The sequence below is a fragment of the Argiope bruennichi genome, chromosome X1 (assembly GCF_947563725.1).
Source record: "Argiope bruennichi chromosome X1, qqArgBrue1.1, whole genome shotgun sequence".
Taxonomy (NCBI): Eukaryota; Metazoa; Arthropoda; class Arachnida; order Araneae; family Araneidae; genus Argiope; species Argiope bruennichi.
This window is the reverse complement of record NC_079162.1, coordinates 80,093,552-80,115,305: the sequence shown is the minus strand read 5'-3', so window position 1 is coordinate 80,115,305 and position 21,754 is coordinate 80,093,552. Positions and strand designations below refer to the sequence as shown.

The window sequence follows — 21,754 nt, the reverse complement described above, 5'->3', positions numbered from 1 at the left end:
TTCAGAACTGTTTCTAACAGCAAACTTCAATTTTTTGATATCGTATCAAAACACCTATCAGGAAAAAGAAATTAATGTTTGATTCAAGTGAATTATATAATCGAATAATGAAAAGAAGATAATTAAAAAAACTACTATTAATATGCTGTTTTGAAATAATTCCAATTTTTTTCGAAGAAGAATACGGTTAATCCAAAGAAAATATCAAATAAATTAGAGAGAAGGTCTCATATAGTAACAAATCTACTTTCCAAGGTTGAAAAGCACTTTGACGAAAAGATGAAATAGTGTACCTTTTTCATCATATATCGATATAGCTTTGATTGATTTATATGTAAGTTTTATTATTAAATTTTGCGTTGCGATTCCTAATGATAAAAACAAAGTTCAATGAAAATATTTTTCTTTAAATAACTACCAATAAGGCTCTAAGTATTATTATCATTAAAATAATTTCGAAAAAATGCTTATAGATAAACATAATTCTACTCTTTTCTGATAAAATTATACTTAAAAATTCATATTTACTATTTTTAATCACAAGTTTAGAGAAAGGATAACACATTTTCTCCTATTTTAATACTTTTCAGTGTTTCAAAAAATGTATCCTGTAGTGTCCTTTTACATACATACGGTTTATTTTTCACTGTTTCGTATTTTCATAGTTTATGCAATAAACATTTGTGCTATATTGTTTAAAACAGGAGTCCCCAAGTTTTTAAACATTGCGATCCACTTTTCAGAAACCGCTTTATAGCAGCCCACTTCATCTTAGGCGCAAGAAATTTGTCAAAATTGGAAAGCTCATGTTCTTTCCGAAAGAAATTTATGGGCCAAAAAGGATCTTTGGTATGAAAAAAGTTATTATTAAATATAATTTTACAAAAAATATTTCTAATATATGGTTTGATGTAGATTTTAAGCTAATATTACATCTTTCAAAATGTGGAAAAATATACATACATTCAAAAACTTATCGAGACCCATAGTGCAGGAACTTCTGATTTAAAAGTTGCTAAGAGTGTATTAGAAGATTAAAAAATCTAGAAATTAATGTAGCAAGACACTTCCAAGTTCGTAACTACCGAATCATAGTCTTATAAGTTTCGTTTCTCATTAAATTCAAAAATATTATTGCGTCATCGGCAAAATTTTATCCATCACATTTGCAAAGAACGTCTTTACTTAAAAAGCAGCAAATCAAACTACTTCTTTGTTTGTGTACCTTTCTATTATTTACATCTGCTTTCTAGAACAACTTATATTTATTACATCTGTTTGCTTACAACTTATATAACACTTTAACAACTTGCAATTGTTTGACACTTTATATTTATATGGTTTGTACAGTCTGTCAAAAAAGTATCCAGATACTACTTTTTATTCCGAAACTAATTACCACAAATAAAACCATAAATACCTGTCGCTGTGGAAATATGTACTTTATAAGCACAAGGAATATTTCTTCAAGTAAAGGGTCATCATCATCATATATATATATATATATATATATATACTAATACTTAGTTTTTCAAGTAGCAACACTAGATTTCGAATACATATCTGAATTCTCTAGATTAAATACAAAAAAATTAATACAAAAAAAAATTCAGAATTTTGAATTTTGAATGAACGAGTGATGAATAATAAGCAATCGAAAATTTGAAATCTTCATACCATCCCATTTTGGCAATGCATTTCTAGATATAAGAAACCTTTAACTATAATTCTTAATTTACATTAAAACACTCTGTAAGTCAGACTAAAATTGTGCATTTTTTAAAATATAGAGGTTTATTTTATATTTTTAAATCCACAAGCTACAAATTTTTCAACAGAAACTCATAAAAATTTTGATATCAATCGAAGGAGAAAAACATAAAACATTATTTTCCAAAATTTATGCATTTCTGTTCAAATAGATTTTAAGCTTTGCAGCAACAACCAAAACCTTTTAGAACAACGTGATTTTTATATTTTTGGGAGAGCATCTTATTTTCACAAAAGAATTCTCTGTCAGGAATAAAAACCGTTTAAATGAAACAGAAAGCAAAGTATGTCTTTCAACATTGCTTTATATATATATAAAAAAATTCCTTTTAAAATAAAATAAATTTCAAAAGAAATCTTTCATGGGGACGTCTGAGTGTTTGCCTGGCCATCCATTTGTGTTTGTATATGATAACTCAAAAATTAACAAGCTATATCAATGAAATATGGTAAATGATTTTATTATTAAACGTGTATCATATATCGGAATAAATACGTCGTAGGATGGATTGTTTGTCGATATATCCATTCATCTGCACATGAACACGTTCAATCAAAAATAAATCAAACAAAATGCATGAATTTTAGCATGTGATTCTTGCACCAAAAGTTAAATAAAGGACAAATTATGAACCAATTTGGTTAAAGGAAAGTAGTTCAAAATGCATATTCTATCCTGTTCCCAACAGTGAAAGTAAATCCAAAACAAGTTATATTGCGACTGTATACGAGAAATTCATAAGAACACTCCATCCAGTGTAGCTTATAGCTAGAGATTGCAATACCGGTATACCGGGATACCGAATACCGGTATTTTGAGCCATTTGTACAATTTTGTAATACCGGTATTCACAAGTTTAAATACCGGTTTTTCGGTATTTACTAGAAATTTTTAAAATAGTCTCCACTATATTTTCAGGGATGACCAACATAGCAAAACAGTATACGTTTTTGTTTTTATGTCTCCCTAACGGGCGAAATTAATTAACTAATTAATTGCTTAAATCTGAATTAGCGGAACATGGATTATCCCTGGAAGAAAATATTGTATCCATAACAACTGATGGAGCAACAGTTTTGAAAAAAGTTGGAAAGTTTATTGGTGCAAATCAGCAATTGTGCTATGCTCATGCAATTCAGTTAGGAGTAATAGATGCATCATACCAAAAAAATAAAGAACATATGAATCCAAATACTGTGGATATAGAAACTTCGGATTCCAACTTTAAAGAGAGTAAGAGTGAGAGTGATATTGACAATGAAGATAATGACAATGTAATTGTTGAAGAAGATATTGCTAATGAGGATGAAATATTAACCCATCAAGAATTGCTTCCTATAATTTATAAAGTTCGAAAAATTGTTAAGATATTTAAACGTTCCCCTATAAAAGATGACATATTACTAAAATACATACTAACTGAAAATAAAACAGAATATATGTTAATATTAGATTTTAAAACACGTTGGAACCTAACGTTAACACGTTAGACACGTCCTAACATCACACTAGAACAGCACACATCACTATCTGAAGATTATATATTACATTGAAAAATCGCACAGAAGAAAGGCATATCGAAATAGAAAATGTCTTATGGTATTTACATAATTATAATGATTTTAAAAATGAAAATGAAAAAGAAGAAAAGAAAATAATTCAAATCTGATTAAGTTTATGGTAAATTTTCTTAAAATTTTTTACCCACAAACCTATCCACATTCAAAGGAATTCGGTTCAGTTATCGAAGATTATGATGACACTAATGTCGATAGTGAAAAGGAGTTGTCTCTTGAACAAAAATTAGAATTAGCTATAAATAAGAAAATTTCAACGAACCAAAATACAATACAGAAATCAGCTATATCCAAAACCATCCGATAAGAAATCGATTTATTTGACGATGAGGGATTTAGAGGTAAGTAATTGGAAAAAGTATATCGCGCTTTGCTAACAGTACCACTAATTATCGTAGATGCCGAAAGAGCGTTTTTGACAGCTAGTAATTTTTGCACAAAATTACTTTTCAGGCTTAATGACAGTACAATTGATGCATTATGTGTTTTAAGATCACATGTCAAAAATTTGTATTAGTACCACAGCCTGAATAGTGATATTTACAATTTTTTGTGATTTAAATAAATAAGTGGTTCTTTTACTTTTTTGTGATTCTTTATATACTGTTATAATTTATAAGTTACAAATTATTTTTTGTGATATTTGCCCTTTCTAATAAAACTGGCAAATAAAACAAAGAAACACCTGTGTTTTCTTTCTTTTTCTAAAATTTCTAATACCGGTATTAAAACTGGTATCCCGGTATTAAGATCTGAAAAATACCGAATACCGGTATTGAAATTTTGGTACGGTATTGCAATCCCTACTTATAGCCCTATCTTATCCATTAAATAGAAATTTATGAAATTTTTTAATATCAATAGAATTCATATACCACCAAAACTTCAAGACTTAAAGCATATTGACTAAAATTGAATTATGTTTACATTTGGTACTGTTCGCCTATATTCGATGTAAATATCAAAAGATATAAATTGAAAAAAAAAAACATTTTTGAAAATGTTCATTGTTTAACCTCTTAAAGATTAACTGAATATCAGCTCGCTGCAAGACCAAAATCTTTCTGAATCTTAACAATCTTCAACTGATTAGATTCAGAATATAAGTTGCCCCATGTATCTGGCTACGGAATGGCGAAAATTATTTGTTATAAATACTTGCACATTTGCCTGTGTTTAGAAATTAGTTATTGGGTCTTTATTAGAGTGTACATCTTTTAAATAATATATATTTAATTTATATATCAAATATTACTAATGAAATAATTTCACGTTATGAAAATGTCATAAATAATTTATAATAAGCCGAAAAGTCACTGGTTTTAACAGAGTTTTAAATAGAAAACAACAAAAATCTTTAAAAAAATACTCATCATTTTCAAATTATATTTTATTATTTATGCAGTCATACATAACACAGTTTAACATTGATATACATAATTCCGTATCAAACGGATAAACGAATCCAATATTTTTCTAACAATACTAGATATTAAAACAATACTATTTTTTAAGGTTATGGGAACGTAATTGAAGATAAATACGATTTACGTATTTTTTAAATATATGATATGTTTTTTTATGACAAACCCCAGCTTGTTTCAATATGACAGATTAAATAAACTATCTTTGGAAAATTTCCCCATTTGCTCCAGGCATAGGTAAGAAAATAGAGCACCATTATCACGAAAATCTGAAATGAATTTTCACAGATTTTTGCTCCTCAGTAAATTATTGCCTATGAAGACAAGTGTATGGGCATAGGCGCTTTTGATATGTTTTCTTAAATACAAAAATCAATCAAATCAATTTAACATCAAATCCATTATCTTTGGAAAATTCCTCACTTGCTCTAGTCATAGGCAAGAAAATAAAACTCCGTCATCACAAAGATTCAAAATAAATTTTTCCGGATTGATTCACCGTGGTAAATAATTGCTAATGAAAAGATGCGTTAGATATCTGATTTATTATCTCAATTTCTGAAATGCTCTCAATTATAAGTTTTTATTTCCTTCTCCAGAATCGTTTCTATGTGACTTGTTAAGACAAAGTGGCGTTAAACTGATAGGGTTGATTAGACCCTGTTCTGGAGGAGAGTCTAGAACATTAATCTAGGCTCCTAAACACTTAACTTGAGCTTCTCTTAACATTAACTTGAGCTTCTACCAACATTTTTCATAAAAATTGTTATCATTTCTATTGAATATAGATTAAGAAATAATTTTAAAAAGTCATCAATTAGATTTAGAATAATTATTTACAGTATTAGAAAATTTAGATAGAAATATGAAATAGAAATTTTTGATCCCAAGAATTTGTTGAGAACGCCATTTTCTTAATTTCCAGTCCAGAACTGAAAGGAAAAAAAAAAAAGAAAGAAAGAATTTACAACTGTTAAAAAGTAAACGAATTCTTTTAAAGCTGCTAATGCTCATTAGTAGGTATCAATGGTATTAAATTTAAGAAAATATTAATATCAATGGCAGTAGAAAACTTCGACAATTGATATGGTTTATCCACAGTTCATGGTGACTTGATCTCTATCGTCTACTACGTCCATAGTTATACTTAAGGATATCTCCATTTCCAGATGTTTCACTTTGCAGTCTTTGAAGATTGTTCAGTATATAGTCCAGCCGGGAATCATAACCACTACGACCATACAGATTTCTTCTGAAAAAGAAGAAATTTCGAGGTGGAGTTGCTGGTATGCCGAATTCAGAAGCAAATTCTTTGAATACTGTGGGCAGATGAGAGACAAAGCTGGCCATTCCTAATGAAACTAGAATTGGAAACATAAGTGCTCCTAAAGCCGTGAATCCAAGAAGTCCCATTTGCCGTGGCTCTGACTTTGCAAGAACAGAAGACATTTTGCCAATGTCAGCTGAATCTGAAGGAGTGAAGATTTCAGGGCGGCTGTCTCCCACAAGGAATAATGTTGTCATAAGTAATAATAGGTACAGGAAGTGTCGTTTCATTTCGGTCTCTAAAAGAGAAAAAGAAACCTATTAAAACAGCAATTTGCAGGATAAAATGTTTCATTACATAAGAGTGAATACATAGGTAAATAAAAAGAATTATCGCCACTATTGCTTAAAAAAATGTTCTAATAAGGTTCGCTGAATACAAAATGCATGGAGTGATAGGTTCATATAAGCTACATTTTATTGTGATATTGTCATTTATCTTTCTTCTATACGTACTAGAGTAATATGCATCAAGAAAAAAAACAATGGGGATTCACCAGTTTCCTCTGGTTGAAAAGTGTTTAAGAGCCTAGATTAATCAAAGTCTCTCCATATAATTCGTTGAGAGACTCAACCATGAAAACTCTACCTTCAAAGATACATGACGCGGAAGTTGTTTTTTTATGGAACAAGACGTAAAAGTAATGGTGCATCAGTGGTTGATAGCTTAAATCGCTGACAAAGAGCAGGCCGAAGACTCTCCGTGTTTGTGGTGACTGGAGCATCGTATAAATTGGTCATGGTCACAAAGTCCTCCATGTCGAGAGTAATACCACTGGGGGGGGGGGGGGGGGTACCGGTTCAGAGGTGATCGTTCTCTGATTCAGGTCTAAATTACGATCTGTGGATGAGTGAATGAAATGTATGAATGAAGTCCGCCCCTTGAAAAGGGTTGTGACGTGTTAGTAACTAAGTCGTACTCTTGGCTCTAGTTGGCGCTATCGAAAAAACAAGAGACGCTCATTCGGTTTAAATCGCTGACAGATAACTGTCAGCGGGCTTATAAAGTGCCATAAGTCACAACAACAACAGTGGTTGATGGTTCAACTCAAAACTTGTTTCTCCTAGGAAAAATTGTCAAAATTATAAGCTCCTGAATTAAATGCAAAGGTATGGTGCTAAGTCGAATCTTTATAAATACGTAGTTTTATTTATCAACTGTTCAATTTTTTACTTTTCCAGGTATTTTAATATGATATCTAACGTTGTTCTTAGTGGTTGTTGAGTTATTGTTTAACTGTGCAAGACCTAGGAGTGACGATTCTGGTTCAACCTTCTAGAGCACAGCGTAGTTATCTAACATTCCCTTTTAACTGAGATGTTACTTCTCAACGAATTAAAAATATTCTTTATATAATCAAGAATATACTCTGTGGTTTTTTTATATCATTCGGTGAGTTAGATATTTGTTTCACTGTTTGTAAGACAACAAGATCATGCGGACATATGATACTATTTTGTTTTCTCGTACGACTATTTTATTGAAGTGGAAAGGAAACGGATAATTTTCTTCACGAATAAGCTTAAAAAGCAAACAAGTAAAGTCCATGGTATTAAAATTTTTCAAAGACTGAATGTTTTTAAGTGTAAGCAAAATTCAAGAGAAAGCTTGAAGTATAAAAGTGACATTGCTCATGAGATGAGGAATAATACATTTACTAAAGTATTAGGAATGAGAGAAAGTCAATTGTCGCCGAGTATTGCATCAGAAAATAATTCAATTTCAATTAGTCATTATAAGAATTTAAGCAGTAAATTTAGTGACTAGTCAATAATCATCAGTTAAAAAAACTCGATTTTTTAAAAGTCAATTTTGCCGGATATTGTATAGCAAAATAATGCAAGTTCTATCATTAATATAATTATTAAAATTAAAGCAATAAAGTTAATGGCTATTCAATAATCATCAATATAAAAGGCCTGTTACTTTTACAATTTTATTTTCTTATAAATAATTTATTTTAAATAAAAAAGCTTTTCAAAGCACAAAATATCACATAAAAAATTAAATTTTTGTGATGTCTGCAAATAGCTCTTCTTTGGTAAAACAGTGATACATGCATTCACTAAGAATTTAAACGTGATTGTAGGAATAAAAAAAATACACTGCATACAATTATAACAAAATAAAAAACAAGCAAACTGTCAAAACTTGTCTGTCTTAATCTTTGTACTGTTTCAAAATCTGATATAAGTGCATTAAAAAAAAACAAATTTCAAATCCATTGAATTACTTCAAATAAATATTCTTTGATGAAATGGCATATTAGCATTCAGCATGGTATTCTGATATTTTTTATTTAAAGTTCTTTTAGTCAACCTCAGGAGCAATAGCAACAACTCGTAAATTAGCACTGTTGCTTTCAGTCTGGCACTTTTCAGTGAATTATTTACAAATCATTTGATCAAGGGCCCTTATATTTCACTAAGATAGCATTTTCTGAAAACAAATCTTTTTCTTTTTATATAATTATTAAAAAGTTTTTTATATGTATTTGTTAATTATTTTTGTAAAGTAAATTAAAACGATATTAACAAGTCCTGGGAAAATTCATATACTATTTTTTTAAATACAAGAAAATGTTCAAGTGTGTGAACTTGAGTGAAATATTAGATTATCCTTATAAATAAGTACATATAATTTGAATTTATTGATTATTGATTTTATATTATTCGAGTAGCAATGGAAATTTAATGGAAGGAAAGCAAATTTATATTTACTTCACTGATCACAGATAAATCAAGTTATTATAAAACCAATTATCCATTCAAATAAAACCAGACTTCAACCTAAAAATGGACTACAGAGTCGTGCCACGGCAGCGCTGAGGAACGAGAATCGAAAGATATATATGTTATGCGTTCTAGTCTCTGACACTACTTTTAATCAGCCTTATTCAAATACTATTAAACTGTTGTGCACTTTGACAAGGAATTACTCGATGCAGTCGAGCTGGCTTCTGGGAATTATTCTTGTTTTCCTTGAAGCTAAACACAAATGTGAGACAGTTTCTCTGAAAACTGTCTAAGCAAACAAATTTCTTAACGTATTGGAAATAAATCTTTTTCCTTAAATGCATGCACATTTGTGAGCCGAATGACTTTCAAAACACTCGAGATGAATCAAATCATATCAGTTTTTCGGCAAACACAAAAGGCTTTGCGATTCGTATTTTAAGCGTGTTCGAGTAAAGTTCATCATTCCCTACAAAACTGCAAGATCAAATCCGCAAACCAAGACGATTTTGTTTCTTTGTCCTTTGATGAAAAATGAAATTTAGGCTATATAATATTACTTTTTCTGTAGCTGCTTCTGAAAAAGGACAATTTGAGATTTTGAGCTAACTAAATTTAACAATAAAAATTAACATATCAGAAAAACTACAGAATATCTATGTTATTAAATCTATTAAATGAAAGAATAATGCGAGGCTTTTCTAAGGAAACGAAATAACTTGAAAAGAATGATAATTTTCCAAAACTACTATCTAGAAAATATTAAATACATGATTTAAAAAAGGATACGTATGCTATGCATTTGTTTTGTTATTTAATAACATTTGAGATTTATTTGCATTTTTCTAATTTTCCCCTTAAACAGAAAATCAATGAAGGACATGAAATTGCCAGCGTTTAGCGTAATATCTTTCCTGTTGGTTTGTATAATACTAATTATAATTGTTAAGCATAAAAAATACTTGTACAAAACATAAATTTTAATCTTAAGTTAAATTGTAAAATTACTTTTCTCCACTTAAAAAAAAATAAATATATGCAACAATTGTCTTCATCAACTTACTATCGAAATGTTAAATTATAAAATTACTTTTCTCCACTTAAAAAAAATTAAATATATGCTGCTTTAAATTTTTGATTGTAATAAATATCTTTCACATCTTACACATTTCGATAGCATGATATTCCATTAGTACAATAAATAGTTGCTGATTAAATTCTGATTTAATTATTTCTACAAATTAGCTTTCCTTGGATTAATTTCTCTTTTCCAAACTTCTTGACAGCTATTTAAGGCCTTAATCTCTTATTTCCGAACCGCCGGCATTTGAATAGGACGACACCTGCGCCTGCAGATTTTAATCAGACGCCGGGCACTTAATTCCTACGGATTTAGTGTCAACAAGGGCATTACATAGGGTTACATTTACATAGGGCATTTCTGGTAAATTCGGGTCTCTAGCATGCAATTTTCTGGCCTTATAACAAAGATTCCGTGATTATACCACCTTTAACTCCTAATTAGAAAATTACTTATTATTTTCATAGAAAATATTTTTGCTTTGAATTTCTCTCTTTTATTGAAGAATTTTTATAGCTTTTACGCATAAGCAGAATATAATATCCTCTCTGAAAGTCCTTATTTCAAATAATTCTGTAAGCAATCATCCTCATTAAGCAGCCATGGTGGGGGGGGAGGGGTAAACTCTCTATAACTGAAATAATCAAATTTTTTTCCACTACCCGTATATACAGATTAACTAATACGGAAATTTAATTTTGAATAATCATTTCACACTAAAATATATAAGAGAAGCTTTCAAATAATTAGATTTAATTTTTCCACAAAAATTGTTTAAGAGTAAAATAATTTATTTGGAGCATTAATCGGGTTTTCAAAACTTGCAAAAATATTTTTTAAGACCGTCTAGTAAATGAGTTTTTCTATTGCTATTTTTAATGATATTTTTTTTTCTATTTCACTTTTATTGAATCCATAATTTTCTTTATTCAAAATGCAACTGAAAATTGTAGTCTTTAATTTGTGTTTTTTTTTAGCGAATTTCATTAATCCATTTAAAGCCTTTTGTCGTTTCGCAGTATTTTTGAACATAAACTTTTCTTCACAGCTCAAAAAGTTATATTTTTGAATAATTTTATAGAGAAATTTAGTATACATAAAAAATTTATTTCGGAATTTCAAACTCTTAGCTCATTTTACTCAAAAATGAAATTCAAACAATTGTATTTATAAATTTTCTAAATAAGATCTGAGTAAGTCCTAGGAAATGTTTCATAAAAAAATAATTTTATATTTTGTATTTTTATCAAAAATTTTACAACCCCAGGGCCCTTTTAAAAAATTGGTCATTAGCATCACTTTCACTGACATGTAATATTGAAACATGAAAATTTCAAATCAAAATAAATCACATTTAGCAACGGAATTTGAATTATTCCATATCTGATTTAATATGCATAATGTAGGCTAAAAAACTTCAAAATTAGTATTCAAAAAATAAAAAAATTTTTAATCCTGAGAGTGGTATGTCAATTCATTGAACTATGAAGTATAAATGCGAAGCGAAAACTAAATCTAATCTTTCCTGCAGGAACAACCATCTTTGGAAATAGCTAAAAATCTTGATATGGCAGCGCGTGATGACATAAAACAATTTTACTATGGGTTGAGGATAGTGACATGGAACGAGTGAAAATCCAAAGGAAAATAAAACTCCTTTAAAGCTTACCTTCACAAGGACGCAGTAACTCCACCACCAGACGTTAGTAAGCTGAAGAACTGGTAATGGAGATACTAGATGATGTTACTTTATCAAGGTCAGGCCAGTCCAAGCTAAATGAGGTAACCAGCATTACTGACCTTAAGGATTTCAAGGATACGTTCATTCTCAACCACCAAGTAAACGACTCTTTTTTTTTTTTTTTTTTTTTTGGAAGTACAACTCTTGTACCCTGGAGGTCTCATGATTTCATTAAGTAGCTGAAATGGAGTAATGTACCCTCTGAAAGGTGAAGATTTGGGTTCTGGAAATTTCCTGTCTCTTGCTGTTTCAGATCTGAAACCGCGATGTTCAGATATCTGGGTTAGTGTGCTGCCTCCTGGGGCATCATAACAATTTTGACTATAACCAGATAATAAAAAAAGGGATAAATTGCTGAAAGTTACACAACTTTTGAATTCTGTTGTTTAGGCCTTTTTATTTCGATGTTGAAGGAGAAAGTTTGCCAAAAGGAACTAAAAGTTTGAAAAAAAGTGAAATGCATAAAAAAAAAATTGCTGTAAACATAAATTAACTGAGATTGATTGTAAAAATATTACTATTAGAAGCAAAATAAAAACCAAGTGATCCAGGTATCGTCTAAGGCAGTAAAAAGATTTAAAAATAATGACAAAGAAAATATTTTTTAATAAAGAATACGTGTAAAGCATAAAAATTCCAAAAACATCTCATAAAACTGAAAGTCTATAAAAATAATAAAACCTTGGATATGAAAGAGAAATATTATAAACAAAAATGAAAATTGATTCATTTTCTTTCCAAAATTGCTGTTTTTTTTTTGTTGTTGTTGTTGTTGTTGTTACTTATCGGTGTGACTGGATTATGTAAGCTTGCAGTATCATTTTACTGCACGTCTGCGGATTTTGATCGATGATATTATTTAACCAGTTTGAAATGAACACAGATTGATGAACTCTTCCATGCAGTGTATTAATTCAGAACATACAATGTATACCTTCCAAATCAAACAAGCAGCCAGCAATTCGATGTAGCCTTAATAACTTAAATATTTAATAGTATATAGCCTTAGTAACTTAAATACTTTTTTATCCAGAAAACGTTATTACTTCAATTTCAGCATCAAAAGTAATGTTATTGCTTTTTTTTAACATCAAGGTTATTTGACAACAATCATTCTAGGAATTATAGGAACGTAATAACAGTAAGTCATTCGTTCCAAATTTGTTCCCTGATGAACGAAATCGAATTTTTATAATACACATTGGGTCTTAATAATAATAAGCAAGGAAAAGAAGCTTATAACCTATATTTTCCCATCCATTTCTTTAATTTTCCCCTTTCTTTTAGTACATATAAGATGAGGTAATAAATAAATGATTTAAGAAAGGAACTTTGTATTGATTAGTAAAAGAAAATATCGAAAATAAGCGAATATATATTTGAAAACTTTTTCCAATTTAGTCATATGTTCTATAAAAAGTATTATTACCTAACTATATCTTTGAGTTATCGTGTTCACATAGATAAGAATAGACAGATCGACAGTCAATCACAATAATTTCTTTTTCTATTCTTTGCTTGTTAGAACTGAAAAAGCTGAAGACAGGAAATCTTTTGATCTTTGAGTCGCCTGTAAATGTCGGTTTTTTTTTTGTGTGTGTGTGTGTGTATTAGTCTTTGCGCCATTTTTGTTTTCTCCTATATGAAGTACTAGCCGCCTTTGGCAACCAGCTGGTTCGCCTATCTTAATGCTCGTTAAAATTTTAATAATTAAATATTTTATGTAACTTCTATTTTAATAGCTTCTTCATAAAAATATTTTAAGGCTTCAAATTTTGATAGTCACATAATTCACTCATAATATTATAAAGGTCTTCAGCCATAATGTAACATGAATCTCTCTAATTTTCTGTTAATTCCCCTAGAATGTATGCTTTAAATTAAAGTGGAAATGATTAAATTGCAATTAATATAAGAACATTTTTTTACTGAAACAAAACATTTTTTTTAAATATGAGCGCTGAAAACAGAGTCGCTGAGTATTTAAACCTTATGGGCACTAAAGAATATTTTTCTTAATCTATGTAATATCTCAAGAATTTTTCAACAAAATTTTCTCAGATTCGTCATGAACAGATCGATTAATTAGCAATGTTTAATTTTAAATGCATCCAACATTAAGAAAATAAACAGAATCGTTTGAAATAATCGGTCGAAAGCATGTTCAGCCTACCCTTGTTAGCGTAGGAGAAAAAAAACTACTTAAAAAACGATGTACTTAAAACTATAAGCATATACGAAAAATATATAACTAACATAAATAAAATTTAATTACAAAAGCACACAATTAACCTAAAAACATTTTATTTACAATGTGTAGCTGAAATAAAACAAAACAGCAAATCAGTTGTCAACAATCAGAACACAGTGAGCATGCATGAATTTTCAACGCCAGTTATGGTATCGCAAATGCTTGTATTTCCTGCGCCAGTTGGGGTAACGCTACCCAGAATAGAAATTTTTAATTTCCTGTATTCTGTGTTATTTTAATTCAAAAGTATTTCAGAATGAATCCGAAAAATGGATTAATTAATAATGTTTGATTTTAAATGCATCCAGCATTACGAAAATAAACAGAATCGTTTGAAATTATTGGTTGAAAGCATGTTAAGCCTCCCTCGGTAGCGTGGGGAAAAAGCTGCAGCCTTACTTATTTGGCGGTGAGGAAATGAAAAGATTTTTTGGCGAGAGAGTTAGTTTTTTATTAATAATTAAAATTCTAATTATAAATTCAAAAAAGGGACCTCAGATGCACATTCCCGACCTCCAAGGTATACATGTACCAAATTTGGTAGCTGTGAGGTCAATACTAGTGCAGTAAAATTCAATTTTACTGCACTAATTTTGGGCTTAAAGTGAACTTGTTTCACAATCCACCTTTCTTCACATTCATTAAATATACTTGGAAGTCCTGATCTTTGCTTGTTTTCAATACTATTTGTTTTCTTGAACCTTGAATAATATTAAAAACAGTAGACTTACTCAATTTCAAGATATGTACTAAACAATGAACTAATTTTCCATTTTTCAATGACAAGATTTCGCCCAACAACTGATATATCTTTGTTTCTCCACTTTTTTTTCTATAACTAATATTATTTGCTGAAACTTTTAAGTTTAAAATTATAGTCCAAAAATAGTGGTAGTGAATTCAATTTTATTGATTTGCTCTATATTTGTTGAGTTTCTCATTTCAAAAGTGTCCCAATACTTTTTTGACCCCTATTTGCATTTGAATTATATTTGAAAAGCTATATCAAAGTATAGTTCTAAAATACCAACTAAATTTTCCTTATAAACTGTATACCAAATGTTAAAATATTTCTTGATTAACTTTGTTTTCATTTTAATGTGATATAGTTTTATAAATAGCTTTGCAATTATTCATGCCAAGTGTCCCAATACTTTTTTGAGTGACTGTATATGTATTGAATTCTGCAATTGGATATTGATTAGTGTTGCCTATTAACTTTGTATGACATAGAAACAAATTCTTTCTTTCGAAAGGGGCTGAAAGTTTTAAAAATAGGATCTTCATATCAATAACCATTCGCAAGTAATCATCAACTGAATTCCGATTCACTAAATTACGTATTTAATGAATCGTGATATCCTTGTTTATAAGTTCTTGACTGAAAAGAAAGGTTTCCGGCTATAATAATTTAGAAACACAGTAAAATTTGCTTTTCTTCTTTTGAAGTTAAACGAGAATTTAGTAAGTAGGAAATTTAGAAATTTTCACGAGCCATTAAAGTGCTTATGATTCTTCGATGATTTCCAATATTGCATAATCATTATTATTTAACAGATGAATATAATCTTATATTTCTCCTATAGAATAAGAATCCCGTAAAAATAAAAAAAACTATATAGTAAAACTAAATTCATACCCGTAAGTACAAGACCTATAATTTTGAACTGATGATGATAAAGTTAAAATAAAGATAAGTTTTAAGGGGAAAATACCAAAAATAATCTGATTAATTAGAATTAAAGTTAATATATCAATTTCAAAACATTTTTTAAGTAGACAAATAGATGAAAACGGCATATTCTACTTTACATCTTGAAAAACTCGTGAAGGAATATTGAAAAAGATTTTTAAACCATTTAACATGAATCTTGAAAATTTAAAGATTCTAAAGATAGAAAAATTGTAATAAGTTATTACTTCATTTTCAAGTTGAAAGATTTTGAGATGTATTAAGTAATTCAAAAAATCTAAAAACGCTTAGAAACCCTAAGAATCTAGAAAATTTTAGTTATTTAATCTATGAAAAATTGCGAAAATTTCATTTCTTAAAAAATTAAGGAACTTTAAAAAAAAATTGAAATCATTATCGTATTAGTCACTTTTTAGCTCCTTTAGATATTTTGTGAAAAATATTTTTTTCTATAGAACCAACATTATTTATTCAGGGTCGATACACAAGCAAAATATCATGAACATCAGTTAGAAACCTCTTCATCATCGTCGCATGTAAATTTAAACTAACATGCTGTAATAATGTGTACGTATAAATAATGTGTTCAACACGCGTGTTCATAGAAATCTTGCATTTTCAAAGCCATTATGATTTCGTTGACTTTAAATTCGAAAGAGAATCTCCAAGCATTGAATAAAGAGGAGGCAGATTGATTTTTTAACTTTGACCTTCCATAAAAGAAAAAGAAAAAAAAATGGTTTCACTTGTTTACATTTTCGAGCCAATCGGGCCATCTGCCTCTGTCTAATTCATTTCAGTTGAAGTTCATAACTCTTTTTCCTCATCATCTCCCGAATTTTAACTCATTTTTCATTTTGTAAACAGCCCGCTGATGTAACTGTTTATGTTTCTTCTACTATAAATTATGAATTTACTTGAAGAATTGATTTGACAGCAACATAATTAAAATTCTTTTTGCAATTATAGTAGAAACCCATATGGGATATAACTCATAACTATAACACTTGAAACTCATAAAAATTACAAGATATACGAATAAACTATTCATTCAAAGAAATGTGAAACAATATTTTACCTTTCAAAAGCAATTTTTTTTGTTAATTTTATAGATGTTTAACAAAAATTATTTTAAAATTAATAAGACGTTGATAATTTATTTTTATTTTATTTTTGCATAACCCATAGGAAATTTGAACCATATTTTTAATTTCCTGTAAATTTTTTCAACTCTTATATAAATATTAATTTTTATCTTTTTCTTAAAAAAATATAGAATATATGTTAAATTGCGCATTTTGAAGTATTTGTAAGGAATGCCTTAATATTGAAGGGGGAAAAATCCTACTCAATTAAATGATATATGGAAATGTAAAACGCCAGTGAATTAAAACATCTTTATTATCAGAATCGCTTATTTCTTTCATACAGAGATTAAAAAATATAGTTTTTTTAAAAAAAAGATAAAGAAAAGAAATAAAAACGTATACAATTTTCACATTCACATATTTAAAATGATATAATACTATAATAGGTATTGTCATTTTTTTCGGTTTGACCTTATTATATCTCAATTATAAATGTACTGGCTTTTTTTTTTCTTTGACATATATATCTTAAATGTATTCGCCAATATCCTCAGTTTGATAACGAAAAAAAAAATTACCGCTATTTTTATTCACAAAATTATGATAATATGAGTGCTTATCATTCTATAAAGCATCAAGATAACCTGTCATATCAGAGAAGTTCTAAACGTGCGCTTTATCAGTGTAATAATATGCAAACGTGATAAGTTTTTTTCTTTGTAGATCTAAATGTCATTCCCTAAGGCGATTTTGAAGTGCTGGAAGCCAAAGATTATATAGTACATAAAATGCAAATACTATAATTGAATGACCAACATGTATCATAAAAGCAGATAAGTAGCATCTTTCTTCAATTGAACATATCATTGAATCATTTCGCATTTAAAACCATGCGATATCCGGGCAAGAGAAGTGAATATTAGATTCATAATTATGGATCTTACAACAACTGGTTTTGGAAGAGGGATTCGATTGATCGTTTATTGTTTGTTGAATTGAGTGCAATGATGTAAGCTGAAAATCATTAGTCTTTTTTTTTTTTTTGCCATCATTATTGCAAATGGATATTCATTTCATAATCACTGGTCATGAATTTTCCAGGTGAACTTTCTGTAGCAATAGATAGCCGGTGTTACAGATAACTTAGGTGATTTGAATGTTATGCCAGTCATTACAATCCAAGAATTCTTTTGACTTCGCTAAGTAATAATTATTTATATCCCTAAAAGATGCCCACTCGAAAATAAAAGCATTTAAAAACAAATTGACACTATTTTCAGACAATAATATCAATCGAATTATGAAGGACAGAAGCCACTACCCACATTTCAATTATTTTGAGACCATGGGTTAATTGAAAAAAATGGCATTATTTATAATCCCTTACGATATTACAATAAGAAATGTCTTCAAACTATGCTCCACTTTTTCAAAATACAAGAAAACATCGTATAAACGATTGCCATAACCCAAAATCTAATTCAAGTGTATGAAAGAGGATAGATTGGCGTGTAATGTAAATTATTTTGTTGGGTAAAATAGTATTGATAGTTGAAGTAAAGCAACATTTTCGTTTTCTTTCTTCGAACTTTTAGAAAATGCCAATTTTTTTTCCCTTTTTTGAACTTTTAGAAAATGCCATGAATTCGAGTTGAATTGAAATAGAAACTTCTTATTCTTTTGCTCTGAATAAAAGCGAGGATTTATATGAAGTATTAGATTTAAACATAGTTAAAAATTTTCAAAGCATTAAAGGATCTTTCTCAATCACATTCCGTATCATTATTTTATATTGTATTCGTTCCTTTATACATATATATAATCTTTTGATGTTTTTGAGAAAGAATCTGTTGCATTTCGGTACCTTTGAAGGCAGTGAAAATCCTTTTATTAGTTGAAATTGTACTGAGTGAATGAAGAACACAGACATTTAATTATTTCAATAGATATTCAAGCTGTATTTCTTGCATGAAAATCGAGGTGGGGTGGAGACTTTTAACGCTTCTGCCCTGAATAATAACTAGGTATAAAAATAAATATTTTCTCCTGATGCAGCTGATAAAATGGTTATAGGGCATATGTACATCTACAGAATGCCGCATGTCTCAGAAGATTTTTTTTTTCACTAAATTGGAACTTGAAGCATTTTCTTTATTCACTTCAATATTATATATGTCACTATTGTAGAAAAGAGATCTATTTTTAAATGAATAGGGCTTTATTCATATAAATTGCAGCTTTTCTTGAAGGGTATAATTGAATGATAAATTTTTGAATGCGAATACTTCCCGCTTTAAAAAAATGAAATTGACCTGATATTCTTTATGTAAGACATATGGTATTGAGATATACATACTATAAAACTGCAGGAAAATGGAATGCATCAACAATGAATTAATGTATTGTTTTATTTTTATTTTTTTCGAATCTACAGAAAAAAAAGAGAAAAAATGCATCAATTTTTATATATGATTTTAAAGTCATCATTACGCAGTGTTCATCATTACCATTGTGTTCCATGTACGTGTAACCATTCGATCAATAATATGCAAATCTGATGATCAGAGTTGCAGTGTATCAGAAAATTAAGCTAAACATTCTTTATTTGGTTGGTTGTAATTCAGGCAAGGTTAATATTCACAAAATCAAGGAGTTAGAAAAGCATTGGTACATATTATTTTTCAACATAGTCTCCATGATTGTTGAAACATTTGTGCTATCAGTAAATCAATCTATTTAAACCGGAACAGAAAAAAATCAGGTGCCAAGTCGCAGAGTCAATTCACAAAGGCTTCCTGAACTTCAGCATCGGTTCTGAAACATTTTCTTTATCTTAGGTATCAGATGATACCGACATGTTTCGTCCCCTGTAACGATACGGTGCAGGAAAGATTCACCTTTCGGCCTAATATCACATTAAATGCTGGAGAGATAATCCCATTCGCGTGGCTTTATTGTTGTCTAATTGATCCAATGATTAATTTTAATGTGCATCTCTATTTCTGCTTATAAATATCGTATGCAAAATTCCCTTTATCTAGCTTGTTAAATTTCAGAAATGTGCTCAAATACTTTATGTAGACGGATTTCGTCAATAAATTTGATCGAAATCTATATTTCTGATATAAAAGTCACATATCAATTTTCAGCTGTCTAGCTCTCTGCATTCTTCTGTTATCAAGACTATGTTTTTGGGATTCAAATAACATTCGAAGTTTCATCAGAAGCTTCACATACAAAGAAGTAAAAATAAGAGTTTTAGAATGAATTAGAGTTTCTTGACGATTACAATATTTTTGGATATTTCTCATACAAGAAAGTAAAAATGATGTGAAAACAAAGCGAAAAAAATCAATTATCAGCCATATTAATGAATTTAGTTCACTCAGCCAATCAATAGATTAAATCAAATCTGGATCCTCTAAATTCCTTTCTGATAATACTACTTAAAAGAATTGTTTTCGTTATTTAATTGCTATTAAAGTTTCTCTTTCTTTTTTTTCGAAATTTAAATTTGATTTCTTTTTCAGCAATTTAATCCGAATTATTCGGTAATATTTGTATCGTATTAGTTCATGAAAAGAAAAAAGAAAGTTAAACATGTATAAAATATCGTATTCCGCCATTTTAATACTCAACATTATACATGTGACTGTTTTTAGATTGGCGTGTTATCTGTAAGTTGCGTGATGCGAAAATCGTCACCTGAAAATAATTTATCACTTTAAAGCGTTACTGTGAGACAGACAGATGGACAGACAGACAGACTGTGCGTGTTATAACGATCTTTACTCACAGAATGCAACAGCTGTAATCGCATTACACGAAGTACAGTCAGATGAATCAAACGTCAAACATAATCATACTACGTTGTTTCATACTGGATATTCGTGTTTTGTTTTGTTTTTTTCATTTCATAAATAATTTTTTTTTTAATTTCAAATATCCTCGATATAGTAATTATTTCCCGTAATATATTATCCAAAAATATTATGGTGAATAAATATCCCTTCACTCTTTCGGAAAATACAAATTTAAAAAATATTACTGTGTTATTGTATTCTTAGAAAAATATTCCATACATCTTAATTTATCCTCATGATTTTTACGCATGCGGTATCTCCAATCTATACTCTGTTTCTAAAATTATAGATTTTTTTTAAAAAATAGTTAGAATTTAAGATTCCATTTGATAATATTTTGTCGAATTTGCTTAAATAACACCTGACTTTTATCGATTAAAATCTATATCGTATTCCAAAATGCCGTTTACAAACTTTAATGGTAAATCAATAAAAAAACAAATCAGGATTACACGAACAGGAAACCCTAAGAGCACAAGGAGCTCTTTGCCAATGAATCCAGTAAAATGAAAGGACAAAGATAAAAATGTACAAGACAGATTTAATGTAATACAAATTTGCAATAACAGGACAACCTAGTCCCATGAATAGCAACATACGAAGCATCTTTCACTTCAGACGGATGTCCTTTAAAGGTCTTAAGTATTCCAAAAGTTTGTTATTGATACCGCGTCCTACTTATACTAGGTTAAGATTTGGGATATTGTTACATGGTCTGTCTAATCTCATTAACGTTGTTGTCTAGTATGTCTGACCTATCCCTAAAGTTTGTAAACAACACCCTATATTGCAAAGCTTTGACTAGAAATAAGATAATCTCTCTTTAATTAGTAATTATGAGCATAAGACGATAATGCTAGATTATTAAATGACATATAGGTTTAAAATTGCTTTAATGCATTGGAATTTTAAAATCGGATATCGAATGAGCATTTACCTCTTGCTTACAATAAGTTTCCGAGGCTTTGTCTTTCTTGTCATGATGTTTGATTTAATTCGGTGAACAAATAACAGTAGAATTGAGGTTTGTTGGTTCGGTTTTTCTGGCGCAAGTGTCTTGTTTGGCTATGCTGTGCCAAACAAATAGTAAAACCCTAGAGTAGACACAAATGAGGGTAAACTAGGTGGCAGGCCAGGTCACTAGGAAACCTCGGGATCATGAAGCCCGTCACATCTGTAGAAGATGTGCCCTGAGGGGGGGTG

General features: G+C 29.2%; 1 protein-coding gene across 1 annotated transcript; it reads right to left on the bottom strand.

The window, feature by feature from the left end:
- Positions 1-4,756: 4,756 nt before the first annotated feature.
- On the bottom strand, positions 4,757-11,719 carry LOC129958909 (uncharacterized). The gene is made up of 2 exons (XM_056071644.1): positions 11,585-11,719; positions 4,757-6,337 (listed from the first exon to the last, which is right to left on the bottom strand). The coding sequence occupies exon 2, from the start codon at positions 6,327-6,329 to the stop codon at positions 5,892-5,894; it is 438 nt and encodes a 145-aa protein (XP_055927619.1). The 5' UTR covers positions 6,330-6,337; positions 11,585-11,719; the 3' UTR covers positions 4,757-5,891.
- Positions 11,720-21,754: the final 10,035 nt, after the last annotated feature.